We start from the raw sequence: 17,711 nt of genomic DNA, 5'->3' as shown, positions 1-17,711 counted from the left end.
TTTTTAAAGTAGAGGGGAGCCTTTTCTGTCAATGGAAAAACCACTTCTGGCTTTTTCTGCAAACCGGGGTCTGTAACTGGGATTCTGTAAGTAGGTGTCCCTTTGTAACGTGAATAAGTTTTCTGCAGTTTCTTTTGGAAGAGTGAACTGTCCTATTTGGGGGTTTTCATAAAATAAAGTCCACCTGGATGTAGTCTAGCGCCAATCAACCTGATTTTCTTTTTCCTTAAAAACTTTGATATAAGAAAGTATCAGTGCACAAGAGAAACAGCGACAGCAAAAGCAGTGAGCCCATCCTCAGCCCATCGGGGACGAGCCGTCTGACCCCAGACAGTCCTTCCATCCCCTGGCGTCGGCCACCTCCTTTATCTGTAAACAGTGTCATCCAAGTGCCTCTATGGACCCAGTGGTGAAACAAGAGCCCCCAGTTCCAGATGCTCTAAGTCTCTCAGGCAGGGCTGGGCTGGCAGACTGCATTTCCATCTGCCACAGACAGCCTCTGTTTAGGGGTCCCTGGGATTGCCCCTCGGGGAGCCAGCACACACACAGGACAGTGGTGGGATGATGGGGGGCAAGGCGGGCTCAGCTCTGTGTTCTTTCCAGGTGCCAGTCTCCCCTGCTGCTTGAGCACCAGGGCTCCGGCCCTTTGGAATGTGAAGGGCCCAGGGAGCGGGAGGACGCCATGGAAGGAAGCAGACACCCCGGTAACAAGGACCCCTGCCCCGAGGCGCCCCTCCCTCCTGCCCTCTCCCTCACTCGTTCCTTCAGCCGTGCACGTCTGGTCGGCTGCATCCCGCCCTGTGCGAGTTGGCCGCTGGACCTCGCGACGTCGTCTGGGACGTGGTCACGGCGGGTGGTGCCTGGGGAACAGACCATGAGCGTTGTGGGCAGTTCTGCCTGCTCCAGGGTGTCTCCATCAGCGGGACCGGGAGAAGGTCCTAGAACCACAGTCCTCTTCGCGGTCACTGAACCATTCGTTCGGCTCCTGCATTTCTTCGCTCCTTCGTTAACACGAGAAATGAAATGTTAAGTCTTCTCTCTCTTTGTGACAGAAACCAAATGGCACGGCCCACCTCCCAAAGTCCTGAGCTCCTATAAAGAAAGAGGCCTGCAGAATGATGGAGGCTGCAAGGATTCCCCCAATAAGCTTTCTCATGTGAGTCCTTTCCTCGTGAACTAGCGTTCCTTCGGCCCTTGTGATCATCTCAGCACACGCGGTTTATTACCGTTGTTGCCAGGGATTCTCAGGGGTGTCTTTTACCTCACAAGGCTCTTGGGTGGAGGGGAAAAAAAAAAAAACTAAATGAAAAGCTAAGGGTTTTTTGGTTTTTTTTTTTCCCTCCTTGATTTATAAAGAACCACAAAGAAAGGTCATACCGTAAATTACTGGCAGAGCCAAGATTGTAGACTCAGCATTTGATCCTTGGTATTTTTAACCTGTGAACTCTTACCCACTTGTGGGCACAGCACAGAAGCGGAACCTGTGGAGCGGGGTGTGTGGTGGGCGACACTCTGCCCGGGGCTCAGTGGACAGCCGCGGGTGGTGCGCAGTAATACCAGCCCCAGCCAACTGACAGGCAGCCGGTGTTCCCACAGTGCCCGCGTGGTTCGGTTTACTTTCCGCAAAAATGAAAAAGCGGGCCATGTCGGTGACTGTAGCTCAATGAAATAAAACTTCCAGTTAAACGTGAAAACAGGAACTGTAGTTGTTGCCAAATGAGGCCAACCTTATAAAGCAGCTGATCTTTCAGAACCTGTGGGCGTTTGATGAGGCCTTGAGCTGAGTTGTTCCTTTCCGTCTCCTCCGTGCGTCACCGGCCAGCTGTAGAGCTAGCCGAGTGTTACCTGCGAACACGTGGCCTCCGTCTCTCAGCTGTATCCCCACCTCGTCTCGAGCCTCATGGAGCCGATCAATGCCACCTGCACAGAAGATCCATGCGTGATAACAAAGGGCAAGGGGAGTTGCTTGAGGATGTAATAGGAAGGAAGGAAAGGCCAAACCACTTGAAAATAGATCGGGGCTCGGCTGGGTCTCACGACTGACGATTTGGGCCTCGTTAGTTTCCCCAGCCTGAGGAGAGGGGCCATGTCTGTACCAGGACATCCTCAGACGGGGACATTTACCCTGTTCTCTTGGCTTCGTCTTCCAGGGATCTCAGAGCACTCCCGAGAGCACCCCATCTCGTCAGCCCCCCGGGGCTGCCCTGACTTGGGCTCTGGGGCATATGTCTCGCGCTTACGCCGTGCTTCTGCACGTGAGCTGGTTGGGTCCATGCAGTGATCGCTGGGCTTAGAGTAATAAGCAGAGGGAGGGATCGAGTGGCTGTCCAAAGCCCCATCGCTGTGATCCAGACCTGGGTCTTCAGCCCCAAACGCAGGGCTGGCCCTGCCATTCGCCGTAGGAGCATCTTCTGGAGGAAGGGCTGCTGTCCTCCTTTTATTGATTCCCCACGTGCTTTCTCAGCTTCTGTAACCTTCGTTGATTACTTTCTGGTTAGCGACACCCTGGCAATACTTTGGCGTTTCATGCACAAGTAATTGAACAAAAACTTGAAAAGATACCCATTTAGGTTAAGATGAATGATGGAGGAATTATGACTCAGGGGGACTTTTGCATGAAACCAGGATATTTTTTACAAGGAAGTTCTTTCCTTGCCTCTCACTGACAAGTGAGCAGAAGGGGTTCGGGTGAAATCATCTGGTTTGTGGCTTCCTGAGTCCGGGGGGGAATGACCTCTTCACGAAGAAGCAAAGTGTGGGATTTGTTGGAAGCCTTCCCGTTTCTCTTTCTTCTCAAGATTGGAGAGAAGAGCTGCCCCAGCCATTCCAGCAGCAACACACTCTCCAGCGACACCTCTGGCAACAGCGATGACAAGCACTTTGGGTCCGGGGACCTGATGGACCCCGAGTTGCCGGGCCTTACGTACATCAAGGGCGCCTCCACGGACAGTGGCATCGACACGGCCCCGTGCATGCCCACCGCGGTCCTCGGCCCCATGCACCTGGCAGGCAGCAGGTCCCTGGTCCACGGGCAGGCGGAGCAGTGGGCTGACTCGGACATCCCGGGGCCCGACGACGAGCAGGCCAAGATGTACGCGGTCCACGGCTATGCGCCCAGCATCTCCGCCGGCCATGCTGCCGACGGCAGCCTGGGCGACCTCAGCGAGATCTCATCCCACTCCAGGTAAGTCCCCGCGCCGCCACCGGCGCCCACTCCGGGCACCCTGGGCGCCGTCGCCTGCGCTGGGGTGGGAGAGGGGCCCGAAGTAGGACCAGCAGGCACCTGAGGTCATTGCCACCTGTGTGCCACGCGGCCTGACTTCAGAGGAAATGCTTCCAGAGTCTCCTTTGAAATGTGCACACGAATACGTTTGTGATTTCTATCTTCCTTTCTCTTGAAAGTTGAGAGAAAACTAAACAGAGATGCTCACGGCCCTTACCAGGCCACTCATCTCTCTCTCCCAGTTCAATCTGTTGTCCCTGATTTTCAGGAGATGGCAAGCTGGACAGCGCTCAGGGGATAGTGGACAGTGACGGGGGCGAGGGGCGGCCTCTCGTCGTCCCTCCGAAGGCCCGTGCCCCGCTCTCCCCTGGTCCGCGGGCCCCCTCTCACCAGTGTGTGCGCCAATGGAAGTATGTTCACAGTGACAGTCCAATTAAAAAAAAAAAAGACCAGCTAAATTTAAAGGAATTGTATTCTAACTACGAATGTGCAGGATATAGTCATGAGTAGTTTTAAACTCCTGTTTGACATATGTCTGTACAGAGACTTTAAAACTCATAATTGGTGATTCCTCCCTTCAAAGACCAGGCAGAGAAACGCTTTCATTCAGGTTTGGCTGTGCGTAGAATTTACTGCACACCGACGACCGCTCTCGTTTTCCTTGCTGTCTCCAAGGCCTTCCCTGCTTCAGCTCTGAGTGACTGTCTGACTTTTCCTCAGAACTCTTCTAGCTGCCGGAGGGCAGTCAGATGAACCCTGATGGGATTATCCTTCCAGGTCCCTAAGGCCGCGGCGGAGGCACTTCTCCAGCGATGGTGCTTGAGTCTGGCCGTGGGGTTCCCAGTGCCGGCCCCTGTTCTCCTCGGCCGCCTTCACCCAGGCCGAGCCCGCTGCCCTCTGACCTTCTGCCCGTCCTCACGCGGCCACTGCCAAGCCGGGAGGGGCGAACCGACGGGCAGAAGGGAGAGTAGCTGTGACCACAAAGCAGACACATGAATCGCTTCGGCTTTCCTCTCAGTCGAGGCCGAGACCTCATCAGTGGTGCTGTTATTTTCATGACTGATGTCATGTGATGTCTGATCTTGTTTGAAAAAACGTTTTAAACTTCTAAGTCCCGGAAAATTACCGTAGATTAATTTTTTTTACACAAACCTAAAACACGAGGGTGCCTGCACACACGTGCTCACTGCCGCCTTTCTGCTTTCCTTCTCCTGTTGCTAACGTCGTCGTCTGTGTCTTACATTTACATCATTTGTGTCATTCGAGGGCATTTATGTGACAAGTTAAAGAAAACTGCACACGAATTAGCTCACACAGCGAAGGTAGTATTTTGGCTTATGGAACCCCGCAGGCCAGAACTGTGAAGGTTCTGCTTTGACACAGCAGCTCACATGATGTCACCTGAGACCAGGTCCCCCCGGTCCGTGGGCTCGGCAGGACGGCCCTGAAATCTCAGCGGTGAGAATGGCTGTGTCACCTGCTGTGTCACCTGCAGGCCTCCCGTGCTACTGCTCCCCTGTCACAGGAAGAAAGTGCGGATCTTTTCAAGTTCCTGCAGACATGCCCCCCTGCCCTGCCACCAGTTTCTCTTCACGTGTTCTTGGCTTTAATCACTGTGCTCTGGGGGCCTGGGGGTCAGTCTGCCAAACCGCGCAGCTGGAGACTGGGGAAGAGAGCCACTTCCTCAGAAGAAAATCAGAGGATCGTGTCCCTGGGAGAAGGGGGAGGAGATGCAGACAGGGCGTCCTGAGCACCCACCATAGGCTCTGTCTTCTTCCCCTGGGCAGACGGAGTGCAGGATATGGAAACTATTTCAAAGTAGAAACGCCTATTACTTTTGACCAGCTCTCTTTAATAATTTGACTTTAAATAGGTTTAGTACTAGCTAAAATAATATTTAAGTGTTATCAGTGGCTTTGGTTACCTGAATTATTCCTGTCTTACTTTCAGAGACAGTTTTGAATTGGCCAGGCTGTAAAAACCATCTTGGGATTTTATAATCTTCTGGTGTCTTGTTCAGAGTGTAGAAGGTTTTGTAAAATGGCTGATTTCCTGATACCTCGTTAGAGAGATGTAATTGGCATCACAAACAGAATTTTGTATTACCGTTGAGGAAAATTTCAGTGGAAACCGCTTTCAGAGCACCTTCTTTTATGAATAGAGTCAGGATATTTATAGGGATTTGAAGTCAATTTTCTGGAACACCTTAAGCATTCATTAATGTGATGGGTCAGACTCGTAGAAAGCACAGGAAACTGCTAGATTGCATTTCTGGTCGACGTTCCTTCTTTCGACCCCTTTACGCTGGACATGTGCACAGCGGTTGCAGAAGGGCCATGTGCTGAGTGAGGGGCTCCTTTCCCATCCAGGTGCCTTTTTCTTGCCCTTCTTAGTTGACAGTGACTTTAAAGCCACATTTCAACTCCAGTTGCAGGCTTTTGCTCATGTGGAATTCATCATTAAAGTAACTCTTTTGCACACTTCCTCCTGTCTGTCCCCTCACCCATATGGGAGAGCTAGAGAAAATAAGATTTCAATAATTTAAAGTGTTTTTTTAATTTTAAAATATTCAAGTATTTTTAAGTGTTATCTGTTAATAGTTTTACATTTAAAATAAGACTTGAAATGTCAGTGTGTTGAGGTAAAAGGAACTTGGCTCATTAATGCACAAGGGACCCACCTACCACAGTGGTGCTGAGGCTCTGCAGATCCTGAAATGCCAGGACCCAGACCGGGACGCACGTTCCCTGTGTTGATGAGTACCGTCGGCCTTTGAGTGTGTGGTCAGCTCGGAGCTGAGGCCCACTGCCCAGGGGCTCAGTTGTGACTGGGCGCAGTCCAGGGAACAGGAGAGCAGGAGAGCCTCTTGGGGGCTGGCATCAGCGCCAAGCATCCTGGCTAGTCACCCCTCCAGCCCACGCACTCATGTATCCCACCATGTTTTAGCTGCTTCTCAGCGCTCAACCCTGGTTGACATGATTTGTACTCAGTGTGGATCTCACCCCAGGCTGCTGCCTCCTCTCATCTAGAGAGCCTGGGCCTGTCTCCTTCACTCTGTAGCCACAGCACTTGGTACATACAGGTCCTTGAACTTGACAAGCATTGGAATGTTTGTTGAGTGAAGGAGGGAAGTCTAAGAAGACTGTGGATAAATGCTTGTTGATTGAGTTAGTAACCCAGTGCCTTGGGTTGCCTAAGGAAATAGGAGGCACCAGCGGTCGACTGTTCGCAGTTCACAGACCATCTATGGCACATTCTTAATACTCTGATTCTGGATTTTCACCACCAGCATCACTGCCACCCCCACCAGCTCCGCCACACACGCGCACGTTCCCAACAGCCATCCAGGAGTAGAGCAAGCGTCCATTATGTTTGTGGTGCGATTCCGGGATTGCACTGAGAACTGGGAACGGGGACTTACGACCCCTGAAGACAAGCCGCACTGGTGCGAGGCGAGAACGGGGCTGGAGGGAGGGGTGTGCAGGAATCACCACCCATTAAGACGGCTCCCCTGCCGCTCCATGCTTTTAATTCAGCAGACCCGTTTTGGTTGGTTGGTTGTTTTTTTTTTCTCCTACGAGGGCAGGGCACTTAGATAAGAGCTCAGAATACAAAGCAGCATTCATAGGAGCCTAACCAAGCTTTTGCAAAGTGAAACAAGTCAACTGCCAAAAAAACAAAGCAAAAAAACCCACATCCTGGCTTCTCCTGTAAATGGCTCATGTGATTACCTGTCGTTCACACTTATTCATGTCATCATACTCTACTCTTCGTAAAGGATTGAGAGTTGGCAGTGAAACTCTAAAATAAGAACGTGAGTCTAGAAGGAAAGGATTCATGAAAACCTTATTGCCAACATTCTAGAATGTTGATCTGCTTCAGAGGAAACCTTTAGAGCAACGTTACTGCTGCTAGACACGGGTTTTTGCCACGTTGCTCGTCAAATGGATTCCATACGTTTGTTCTTAGAGTTTAACTTTAAAATATTTTACTATTGGGGTCAAAGACATTTTCATCAAGCCTGAATGAGGAAAATGGAAAAGCACATCGGGCTTGTGACCATTGCCCCAGGTGCTGGTAACACTGGACGCTCATCATAAGAGGCTCCCACTTTTGCCAGTCTGGTGAGTGTGCCCTGATACCCTGCAGTGGTTTGCACTGGTTTCCTTGGGGATGGCAGAGGTTGAGCCCTTCCTCTTATGTTTATTCACCATTTGAGTTTCTTTCCTTCTGAGGCATCACTGTGGTGCCCATTTTTCTATTAGATTTCCCCTGACTGGGCTTTGAACATCCTTCTGGCCACAGGCGTACAGCTTTGCACATGAACACCCTTGGCCTGTGGGAAGCAGGGCATTCCAAAGGCACGTGGCAGAGAGGCGGCCACATCTGCCCCCCGCTGCCAGATTTTGCTCACAGAGAAGGACAGGAGTCGTGCGTGGTGGCTCTGAGTTTGGCAACGTGCCCGCACCGCTGAGATCTGATTGTATCGCAGCTTCTGTCTTTTTCTCCCCAGTGGTTCACGCCATTCAGGAAGCCCCTCAGCTCACGGTTCCAAAATTAGTGGGTCTCTGGATACGTCCAAAGTGTACATCGTGTCTCACAGCAGCAGTCAACAGGCCCCGGGGTCCGTGTCCAAGGCCTACCACCGGCAAGGGGCCATGAACAAATATGTCATCGGCTGGAAGAAATCGGAAGACAGCCCGCCACCCGAGGAACCCGAAGTGGCTGAGTGTCAGGGGTAAGGTGTCCGGGGGGCTCTTCTCTAGGCAAACCTTGGGCATCTGGGGCATGGACAAAGCTAATGTATTCCCCGCCCCCGCCCCCAGTAGAAACAGATTTTCTAAAAAAGAGTAATCGAGAAACATCTTGGTAAAGCTCTTTAAATGTTGGCATTTATATTTCTCTTTAAAAGTCTTCTCTTTCCTTGATGTTCTCATATAAAATTAAAACAAATTTCTTTTTTTTTTTTATAAATTTGTTTATTTTATTTATTTTTGGCTGCGTTGGGTCTTCGTTGCTGCCCGTGGGCTTTCTCTAGTTGCAGCAAGTGGGGGCTACTCTTTGTTGCGGTGCGCAGGCTTCTCATTGCGGTGGCTTCTCTTATCGCGGAGCATGGGCCCTAGGTGCACGGGCTTTAGTAGTTGTGGCTCGTGGGCTCAGTAGTTGTGGCTCGCGGGCTCTAGAGCACAGGCTCCGTAGTTGTGGCACACGGGCTTAGTTGCTCTGCGGCGTATGGGATCTTCCCGGACCAGGGCTCGAACCCGTGTCCCCTGCGTTGGCAGGCAGATTCTTAACCACTGCGCCACCAGCAGAGTCCCTAAAACAAATTTCTGTTCCTTGCTTTTATATTCACGTACCATGTCCTGCTCACCTCTGTACTTCCTCGTGAGTCACACGTAGTAGACCCTCGGAGCATACTTACTGACGTATCATTTGTCAATTTTAATAAAGTCACTAAGTTAGCAGGAAAAAAGGCTAGCAATTTTTATTCAAACACATAGGGAAACTGGAATAGTGCATTCTATTAGTGATTTTCGGTGTTACCTTATTATCTCAGCAGTTACTGACGAGACCTGGGTTTGTTTTGTTCTTCCCTACGTCTTTCCCAAAGCAGATAGGGCTGGAGCTCTTGAGCACGTCCACCCCCAAATCTCAGGGCCCACAGATGGGCACGTCTGACGGCCTCGTCACAAACCCTCCATGGTGGGCCTTCCCACGGGGGTTCCGTGCAGAGCCCCCATCCCCCGGGTCTTGGGTTCTTTTTCAGCTCCCAAGACAACCACATCTTCAGTCACATTTAAAAGTTTTGAAAGCTTCTTCCCCAGCCACTGCTTTCATGTCACCAGTACTGCTGCTACTTACCGAGCCAAAAAGTCCCTGACCTACCTCAGGAACAAAGCAAGAGCCATAGCGAGCTCCGATAAATCGTTCTTAATTTTGAGCATGTTCATGTGAGTTTCATATCCTGATAATTCCCCAGTGAGCCGTCACCCTGCAAGACAGGAGCCTGGCTTTAGAGATGGGGTCATCTCGGTGATGCAGGACAGTCACACACAGGTCATCCTCTGCAAGCTGCCGCCCTGGGCCGTGGGTTCCTGGAGCATCACGTTTCAGGTCGTGCGGCCCGTCCGCCTCTGCTGACAGTACAAGCCCCTGGTTCTTCACCTACCGTGTCTTCAGGAATGTTCCGTGGCTCAGATTACATTTGCAGACCAAACCTTTTAAAAACGGCTCCCCAGTTTTCTCCCTGGAAAAGAGCTGAAAACAGTAATTCGGCTAGACAGTCTTTTGTTGTCCATAAATACATTTCTATATACTGATAATCAAGGGGGACAGCTGCTTCATTTATCCAAACAGCTTTGCGAAAGGGCTGATAATAAACATGCTTGGCATGCACCCGGATGGATTACTGTTCAACATCAGGTTCCCCGGGGTCTGGCTCTCCGTGTTGCAGGGTGGACGGTGCGTGGGTTTGCCCAGCCACAAGAGAAGGGCTTTCTCAAATTCCGGACAAGCACCAGGCTTCCTTCAAAGAACACGAGATAATCTCCAATGAATTATTGAAACTGTGTTTTCTGACACAGGTTAGGAAAGGGAAGACACAGCCTTATTTGAACCGTTGGCTCTATGTTTTTCTCATTCAGGGCTTTGGGGATCTGATTTGTTCTGCATTATTCAGAAACCTAAGTTTGCACTCATTTCACGAACGTAGGATGGCACGGGGATCTGGGAGAAATGCAGCAGAAGTGAATCAGCTCAATAACTAAGAAGAGCTGTGTGTGTATGAACGTGGTGGGTGAAGCTGGTGACTGGATTTTAATTCATAAGGCTACCGGCGTTTTACAGATAGGCCGATGACTCACCTTCATTTTCCTTCTGCCTTGTTTCACCAGGCTGTATGGTGAGATGGGTCTCCTGTCCACCGCAGCTCAGCAGCAGGCAGTGGTGGGAGATGATGTCTCAGAAACTCAGCACGTGCTCTCCAAAGAAGACTTTCTGAAATTGATGCTTCCCGACAGCCCCTCCGTGGAGGAGGGGAGGAGAAAGGTTAGTGACTTTTGTGTAGCTTTGAAGTGACCGGAAACACTAAGGAAAAGCGTAAAGAGACACCAGGGCTTCCAGAGTTCTCCCACATGTGGCCTCTCTCGTGATCCTACCTACAGCTCTGTGCCCGGTTGGCCATTTTCACTGTTATTCCCCCAGGAAGCAGAGTGAGCCTGGGAGAGGTCAGGAAGGGCAGCTTTCTAGACGGACAGAGGAAGCTAGAGGCAGGCGGGCCTGGCCTCAGTTCTCGGTTGCAGTGACCATCAGCCGTGTGATTTTGTTCATGTGACTTAATCTCTTGGCCCAGCGTCATCCTGTGAAAAAAGGAAGCAATGATAAATGTACTACAGAGTTACAGCAAAGATAAGAACCAACTTCACAGAGGACCCGGATATAACAGGTCATCAGAAATAGTAGCTGTTAAAATTCACACCGCCTGACTTTTGCTCCGGAACTTGTACCAAGGATAGAGTTCTCCAAGCCATCCTGCTTGGGGGTAATCCTGTTCCAGAAATGGGCTGGACTTAGGTACTCTACTGCCTGGCGTCATAAATCAGATGGCACTTGCCCCGTGCCTGTAAACCGTGCCCACTCACAAGGAAAGGCCACGCGTCAGTCTCACAGACCAACCTCACGTTCGAGGGCACGGCTTCGTCACCAGGGCGCAGACCCTCGCTACCATTAGATGACTTTATTGTCCTTATTAGTTTTAGTTTTATTATGTATTATTACAGTCTCTTAAACCACTTTGTTAAGTAATGGAAAGTGAAAAAGGACTCCCAGGTAATCCAGCCCAATCTCCTCTTCTGGCAAGTAACTGAGGCCCCAACTGATGAAATGTGACGTTCCCATAAATACTTGGTGGCAGAGTCAGCCGTGGAATGCAGCAGGCCTTTCTCCCTTCTGATTCAGCGCTCTCTTGTCCAAATGAAAAGAAAAAAGTCAGGCATGGCCATCTTGACTGTGATCAAGATAAACAGCAAGGCTTTGTGCTACCGTCTTCCCTATCATAAAACAGTGCTGCAATTAACCTAATTGTGTTCTTAGAATAACACTCTCATGAGATACTACCTCAAAGCCGCTTTAATCTAATGGGCCTGTAATCGTGTTCTGAAGAGCCTGCTGGTTGTGTGTGAAGAGGGAATCTCGGAAGAGCTCAACAGAATGAGTCTTTTTTTTTTTTTTTTTAACTCGTATCAAATCATGTATACGGTACTGTATAAGCTTGGGTGCGGGCTATTGTACCGAAAGTGCAAATAGCTTTTCTTTTAATAGGAACAAACTTCTCCTTGACATGTGTTTTTTTTTCTCTTCTAAGACAAATCGCCTTCTTTTCGTAGCGCAAACTTAACTTTGCAGTTCGCACACACTCTGGTTCCCATTCATCAGCTGGACAGACTTGACAGGATGAAAGGGACACATACAATAGAAATACTTTACATTCACAGACGTAAATAACCATTTCTGTATTTGCTTGATGCAAACATTCTGGCTTTTACTATTATTGATGTAAAAGGAACGTGGTTCAGGATATAGAAGAAGTTGGAAATTCAGATTGGATTTAATTTTTCTTGAGTTTTTGACTACTTGCTTCTTTAGTAGGAGCTTTCCCTACCCTATCTGTGATTTAACACAATAATTTTAATGGTTTCTTTAAATCTGGTTACGATTGATTACTATAACTCAATTCTCAACAACTGTAATAGACTTCTGTGAGTGAAACTTTAAAGTATGTAGACAGTAAGACTTTCCTGGACCAATACTGTCTTTCTTGAATCTGTGTGTGGCTTAGAAAGCTGCAGCGCTCAAAAACTAATATTATTATTATGACCTAGATTAGGTTGAACCTCGCATGTAGTTGATTGGTACAGAAATCACCTAATATTAAAAGGTAGTCATTTCCAATGAAGATCAAGCCAGCGCTAGGTGTGGTTTTGAATAAGTGTTGCCCGAAATGGCAGCGTTCTGTATTTCCAGAAGCTGCCACAGCTAAAAGCTTATGGAGCCTCCATTTAACATTTCAGAACAGAGCTGTGCCTGTCTAATTCGTGGTAATATTTCACAGAACATCAAAGGAGGAAAAGAGCCAAACCCAGTAACTGCAGGAAGCCCTTGTGCGTTTGCCTCGGTGACCTGCGTGCCTGGTTGTAGCATCCCTAGGCTGAGGCTGTGCGCGCACCTGCTGCTCAGAGATGCTCCCACGGTGGTACGGGACCCCGCCTAAGGTAGTCAGATGAGTTTCACGCTGTCAGCTTTCTGACATCTGTTTTCCCTTCCCTCCTCCTGTCTCAACCCCTAGTTTTCGTTCTATGGGAACCTGTCCCCACGCCGCTCGCTGTACCGCACCCTCTCGGACGAGAGCATTTGCAGCCACCGGAGGGGTTCTTCCTTCGGCAGCTCCCGAAGTTCCATCCTTGACCAGGCCCTGCCCAGTGACATCCTGTTCAGCACCACCCCGCCCTACCACAGCACCCTGCCACCCCGGACCCAGCCGGCGCCCAGCATGGGAAGCCTGCGGAGTAAGTGCCCGGGGTGGCCCGAGCTGTCCTCGTGGGCTCTCTGGGGTGGGTCTCCTACGGGGGTTGGAGGGACTTGTTTATTCTTTAAACTGTATATCATTTGGTGGTGTGTTTTCTCTTTTAGTGATTTTTGAAGGTGGTAAAAGCCCCAAAGTGGACATTTTTTAAAAGTTGAACACTACTGCCAATTTTTCAGAAAATTGAAAAACCCGTATTAAACGTTTTTAGCAGGTAAAATAGTGACCTTTATACTCAGCTCAGCTACTACATCCTTAAAGAAAAAAGTGTCTAAACCTGATAAAGAGAAAAGAGTGCCATGGTGGTAGATTTTCCAGTGGGCAGCATGCAGGGAGGAAGGTTGGTTTTCTTGCCTCCTCTGTCTGTTTCTTCTTGATCTTCCAGATCTGGTGAAGGCGAAGGTGGCAGGTGGGCATCGGGACACCTGGGTCCCAGCCCTGGCTCTTCCCACGTGGTACCATGTCCCATCACTTAGATTCTGTGTCTAGTTCACTCCAATTTATTGGACACAGGTTGACTAGATAATTTCCAGGTGATTTTCCTTCAAATCCTAAAATCTTTCCTTTTTACATAGTGTTAGTTTCCTATTAACATGTCAGTGTTGAAGGGTGATTTTTTTTTTAACATTAGTTAGCTTTATTTCATTTTTTCATAGTTAATTTCTATTGTATAGGAAGAATGAGGATTAAATCAGAAATATATTCCTTGTCAGGGTTTTCTTAAATTTCATCGTAGAAAGCATTATCTTTGGAACCAATTTGAACTTCATAATACACATATAAGTCCCAGGCTAAATGAAATAAAAGTTCTAATAATCTTTCTAATGTTTAACATAATTGGAAATGAACCTTGTCTCATAAAATTCTTAATCCATTTCTTTTTTTTTTTTGCGGTACGCGGGCCTCTCACTGTTGTGGCCTCTCCCGTTACGGAGCACAGGCTCCGGACGCGCAGGCCCAGCGGCCATGGCTCACGGGCCCAGCCGCTCCGCGGCATGTGGGATCTTCCCGAACCAGGGCACGAACCCATGTCTCCTGCATCGGCAGGCGGACTCCCAACCACTGCGCCACCAGGGAAGCCCATCTATTTCTTTAAGTAACATAATATCCTGCCTGTTATGAAAAGTTCATTTGCCTAAATTGGAGAAATACTCCCTCTTGATAAAGGTATGAAGGTCAGAGAGACATATTCTAATACCCCAATATTTCTCCAAATGTTTGCCCTTTTTTGTAAATAGGTAACTTTAATGGCCTCTTAAAGCTTTCCTAAAACCAGTAAAACTCTATTTTCTTGCAGATGTCATATCTTCCACTTAAAAATGCTTGAGGTATGATTGTGAAATCTACAGTATAGATGTTACTGTAGTTCTTACATTCTACCTTTCATTTGCTTCCATGTGGAAGACGCACAATTGACCCTTGAACAACAGGGATTTGAACTGTGCAGATCGACTTACACACAGATTTTTTTCCATGTAAATATCACAGTACTACATGCTCCACGGTTGGTTGGATCAGGGGATGTGGCACCTCGGATATGGGGGCCAACTGTAAAGTACATGCAGATTTTCCACTGTGTGGGTGGTCCACGCCCCTAACAGCCACGTTGCTTAAGGGTAAACTCTCTATCCTTTTTTTAGCTTCACATTTTTTTTCTTAATAAACATCATTTACTTAGAGCAGTCTTAGGTTCCCAGCAAAAGTGAGCAGAAGGTATGCAGACTTCCCAGGTACACACCCACTGCCCCTGCAGGTGCTCAGTCTGCCCCCGACCACAGGAAACATTTGTCAGAGGATACTGACACATCTTCATCACCCAAAGTGCATAGTTTGCATTGGGGTTCACCCCCGCCCCGGCGTTGTACATTCTATGTGTTTGGACAAATGCATGATGACGTACCTACCATTGTAGTATTTTACAGAGTATTTTCATCTCCCTAAAGAGCCTCTGTGCCCCACCTGTTCATCCCTCTCTGCCCCTCACCCCTGGTAAATCAGTGGTTCTTTTTTTACTGTCTCCATAGTTTTGTCCTTTCCAGGTGTCATATAGTTGGAGTCATACAGGGTGTAGCCTTTCCAGAAATACATTTAACTTTCCTCCACGGCTTGATAGCTCACTTCTTTTTAGTGTTGACTACTGTTCTATTGTCTGGGTATGCCGATTTATCCTTTTTTAAATATTTATTTATGTATTTATTTTTGGCTGCGTCGGGTCTTCGTTGCTGCGCGCGGGCTTTCTCTAGTTGCGGTGAGCAGGGGCTACTCTTCATTGCAGTGCACGGGCTTCTCATTGCAGTGGCTTCTCTTGTTACGGAGCACGGGCTCTAGGCAGTCAGGCTTCAGTAGCTGTGGCACGTGGGCTCAGTAGTTGTGGCTTGCGGGCTCTAGAGCGCAGGCTCAGTAGTTTTGGCACCCGGGCTTAGTTGCTCCGTGGCATGTGGGATCTTCCCGGACCAGGGCTCGAACCCGTGTCCCCTGCATCGGCAGGCGGATTCTTAACCAGTGCGCCACCAGGGACGTCCCTGTATCCTTTCTTAGTATGTTCAGAGGTACAATGGAAACAGGCAGGATACACTCTCCACTATCCAGGTTAAAAACTGCCTGACTTGCCTTCATTGTCTCTTCTTCTGGGAAAAGCAGTAAGAGTGGCCCTTGCTGTTTGCGCTTCTCAGATGAAACCTTATTTGGCCATGTGACTCCTCCAATTTCTAAACTTCACAACCTACTCAGAAAAAAAAATTCTCTAGGTTTGGTGGATCAAATGACAAAATATAAATAAAGGGGCTTCCCTGGTGGCGCAGTGGTTGAGAGTCCGCCTGCCAATGCAGGGGACACGGGTTCGTGCCCTGGTCCGGGAAGATCCCACATGCCACGGAGCGGCTGGGCCCGTGAGCCATGGCCACTGAGCCTGCGCGTCCGGAGCCTGTGCTCCGCAACGGGAGAGGCCACAAGGGTGAGAGGCCCGCGTACCGCAAAAAAAAAAAAAAAAAAAAAAAAAAAAATATATATATATATATATATATATATAAAAGGGAGCTGGGAGTAATTTGAATTAATGTGTCTCCCCCAAGACACCTCTGATTCCCTCCTCCCTCCCCACCAAGAGGCTCAACTGCAAGGATCTGGTTGTCCCTGGGAGGATGCCCGCCCCTGGGACCCCTGACGCCCACAGTCACCTGTGTGGTTATTATTCCCGTATCTGCTCGAGGCAGATTTCAGCCATCTTTTGCTTTCTGTGGTTTCTGGTCACTCAGCAGAGCCCCTGTGAGCAGATCTCGCTCTGAGAGTAGCTGCAACAGTCTGACCCTGGAACAAGCCAGAGAGTTGACAAGTGGGAGCTTGTGGCCAGCAGATGCCTATGAGCGAGAAATGAGGACTATTTGGGGTCGCCCAGGTGTTTCTCTTAGCTTCTCAGAGACTTAGCTTCACGAGAAAACTTGCAGTGGCAGTTAGGTTAGTTCTGCCAGAGCGTGTAGCCCTGGATGGTTCGTTAGCTACAGAGGTTGAGCAAGGATACGCAGAGGCACATGTGTCCTCCTAAAGTTTCCCAGGAAGCATCTGACCTTCCACTCATAGAGACTCATTTGGATCTGTTTCCTGATCTGGAGCAAGGACAGCACAGGGGAGGGTTGGCAAGTCCATCTTCTCACAGTGAGCCTCAGGAGACCTCATCGCCGCACCTTTTCTCCATGTAATTATCAGTCACAGGCTGCTCGTTCAGACAGTTTTAGCTTTTCCAAGTCTCAAACTTGGGCCCATCTCAGAATCTCTCTTCTCCTGAGACCAGGATCTTAATCCAACCTTGGAAGACAGATGACACTTAACAAACACATTTTGGATGTGACTCATGTCGTGATTCATATATATTTCCTGGGGGCGGTTTGGGGATCCCTGAATGTGCTGTATCATTATGTCTTCAACTTGGAGGTACAAAAATATGACCAGCTCGAACAATTGAAACAATTCTGAGATCTTTCTGCATTGCATTTAGGGCCTTTGTTTCCATCATTGGTGGATTTCAGAGTAAAATTTCTTTTGGGGCCCAGGTAGAAGAAAAGAATAGGGAGTGGCCATTTTGACACACAGTTCACAGGCCCGAAAACCAGTGATATTCAAAAGCGCTCATAGTATCCTTGTCTGCTTGACCATGTGGTTACCTGGCTCTGTTCGGTGCAGTCCCAAGCATTCGCAGGTTTAAAGCATGTTTAAAGAGAATTACTGATTTTTTACGAAATGGAGTTTTATGAAACTCTCCAAGGAATGGTAGAAATCTTCCTATGTGGGTAGACTTTTAGAACAAGAGTTCTTAAATTTTGAAAAATAAAAACAGGGTATTAGGACTTCCCTGGTGGCGCAGTGGTTAAGAATCCGCCTGCCAGTGCAGGGGACACGGGTTCGAGCCCTAATCCGGGAAGATCCCACATGCCGTGGAACAACTAAGCCCGTGAGCCACAACTACTGAGCCCACGTGCCACAACTACTGAAGCCCACGCGCCTAGAGCCCGTGCTCCACAACAAGAGAAACCACCGCAATGAGAAGGCCGAGCACCGCAACGAAGAGTAGCCCCCGCTCGCCACAACTAGAGAAAGCCCACGCACAGCGACGAAGACCCAACGCAGCCCAAAAATAAATAATAAAATAAATTAATTAATTTTAAAAACCCAACAAGGTATTAGGTTCTATATGTTCCCAAATCCTATAGTTGTGACCTAGGCCCCTCGCAAAGGATGCTCCTTGAAGTTTAAAAGCCAGTTTTAGCAGAAATAAAAGAAATTAGTGTTTTCCTTATAATTTAGTACCCACTCAAGATGCCACAGACCCCAGGTGCAGACTTAGTGGTGTGCGGCCGCCTGCAGAAGAGTTGCCCTTGCTTCCGCTGGCATTGCAGACAGCATCCGTGGCCATCA

General features: G+C 48.9%; 1 protein-coding gene across 14 annotated transcripts in view; it reads left to right on the top strand.

Annotated features, from left to right (window-relative positions):
• SIPA1L2 (signal induced proliferation associated 1 like 2) overlaps positions 1-17,711 on the top strand; it is a 220,274-nt gene that overhangs the window by 182,721 nt on the left and 19,842 nt on the right. For 12 of the 14 annotated variants that reach the window (XM_089897410.1, XM_089897418.1, XM_030763503.2 and 9 more), the window contains exons 12-17: positions 604-704; positions 1,053-1,156; positions 2,799-3,184; positions 7,737-7,961; positions 10,117-10,270; positions 12,567-12,786. In XM_089897410.1, the coding sequence (XP_089753536.1) occupies positions 604-704; positions 1,053-1,156; positions 2,799-3,184; positions 7,737-7,961; positions 10,117-10,270; positions 12,567-12,786 (1,190 nt within the window). Of the gene's footprint in view, positions 1-603; positions 705-1,052; positions 1,157-2,798; positions 3,185-7,736; positions 7,962-10,116; positions 10,271-12,566; positions 12,787-12,910; positions 15,748-17,711 lie in introns of those variants that run through there. The other 2 variants (XM_089897417.1, XM_089897416.1) reach the window with 2 other exon arrangements.

This window comes from Delphinapterus leucas, chromosome 16, assembly GCF_059928025.1.
Source record: "Delphinapterus leucas isolate spDelLeu-1000000601 "Yukka" chromosome 16, BTC_Dleu_Yukka2, whole genome shotgun sequence".
In the NCBI taxonomy this organism is placed as follows: domain Eukaryota; kingdom Metazoa; phylum Chordata; class Mammalia; order Artiodactyla; family Monodontidae; genus Delphinapterus; species Delphinapterus leucas.
This window is presented reverse-complemented; position numbering and strand designations above follow the sequence as displayed.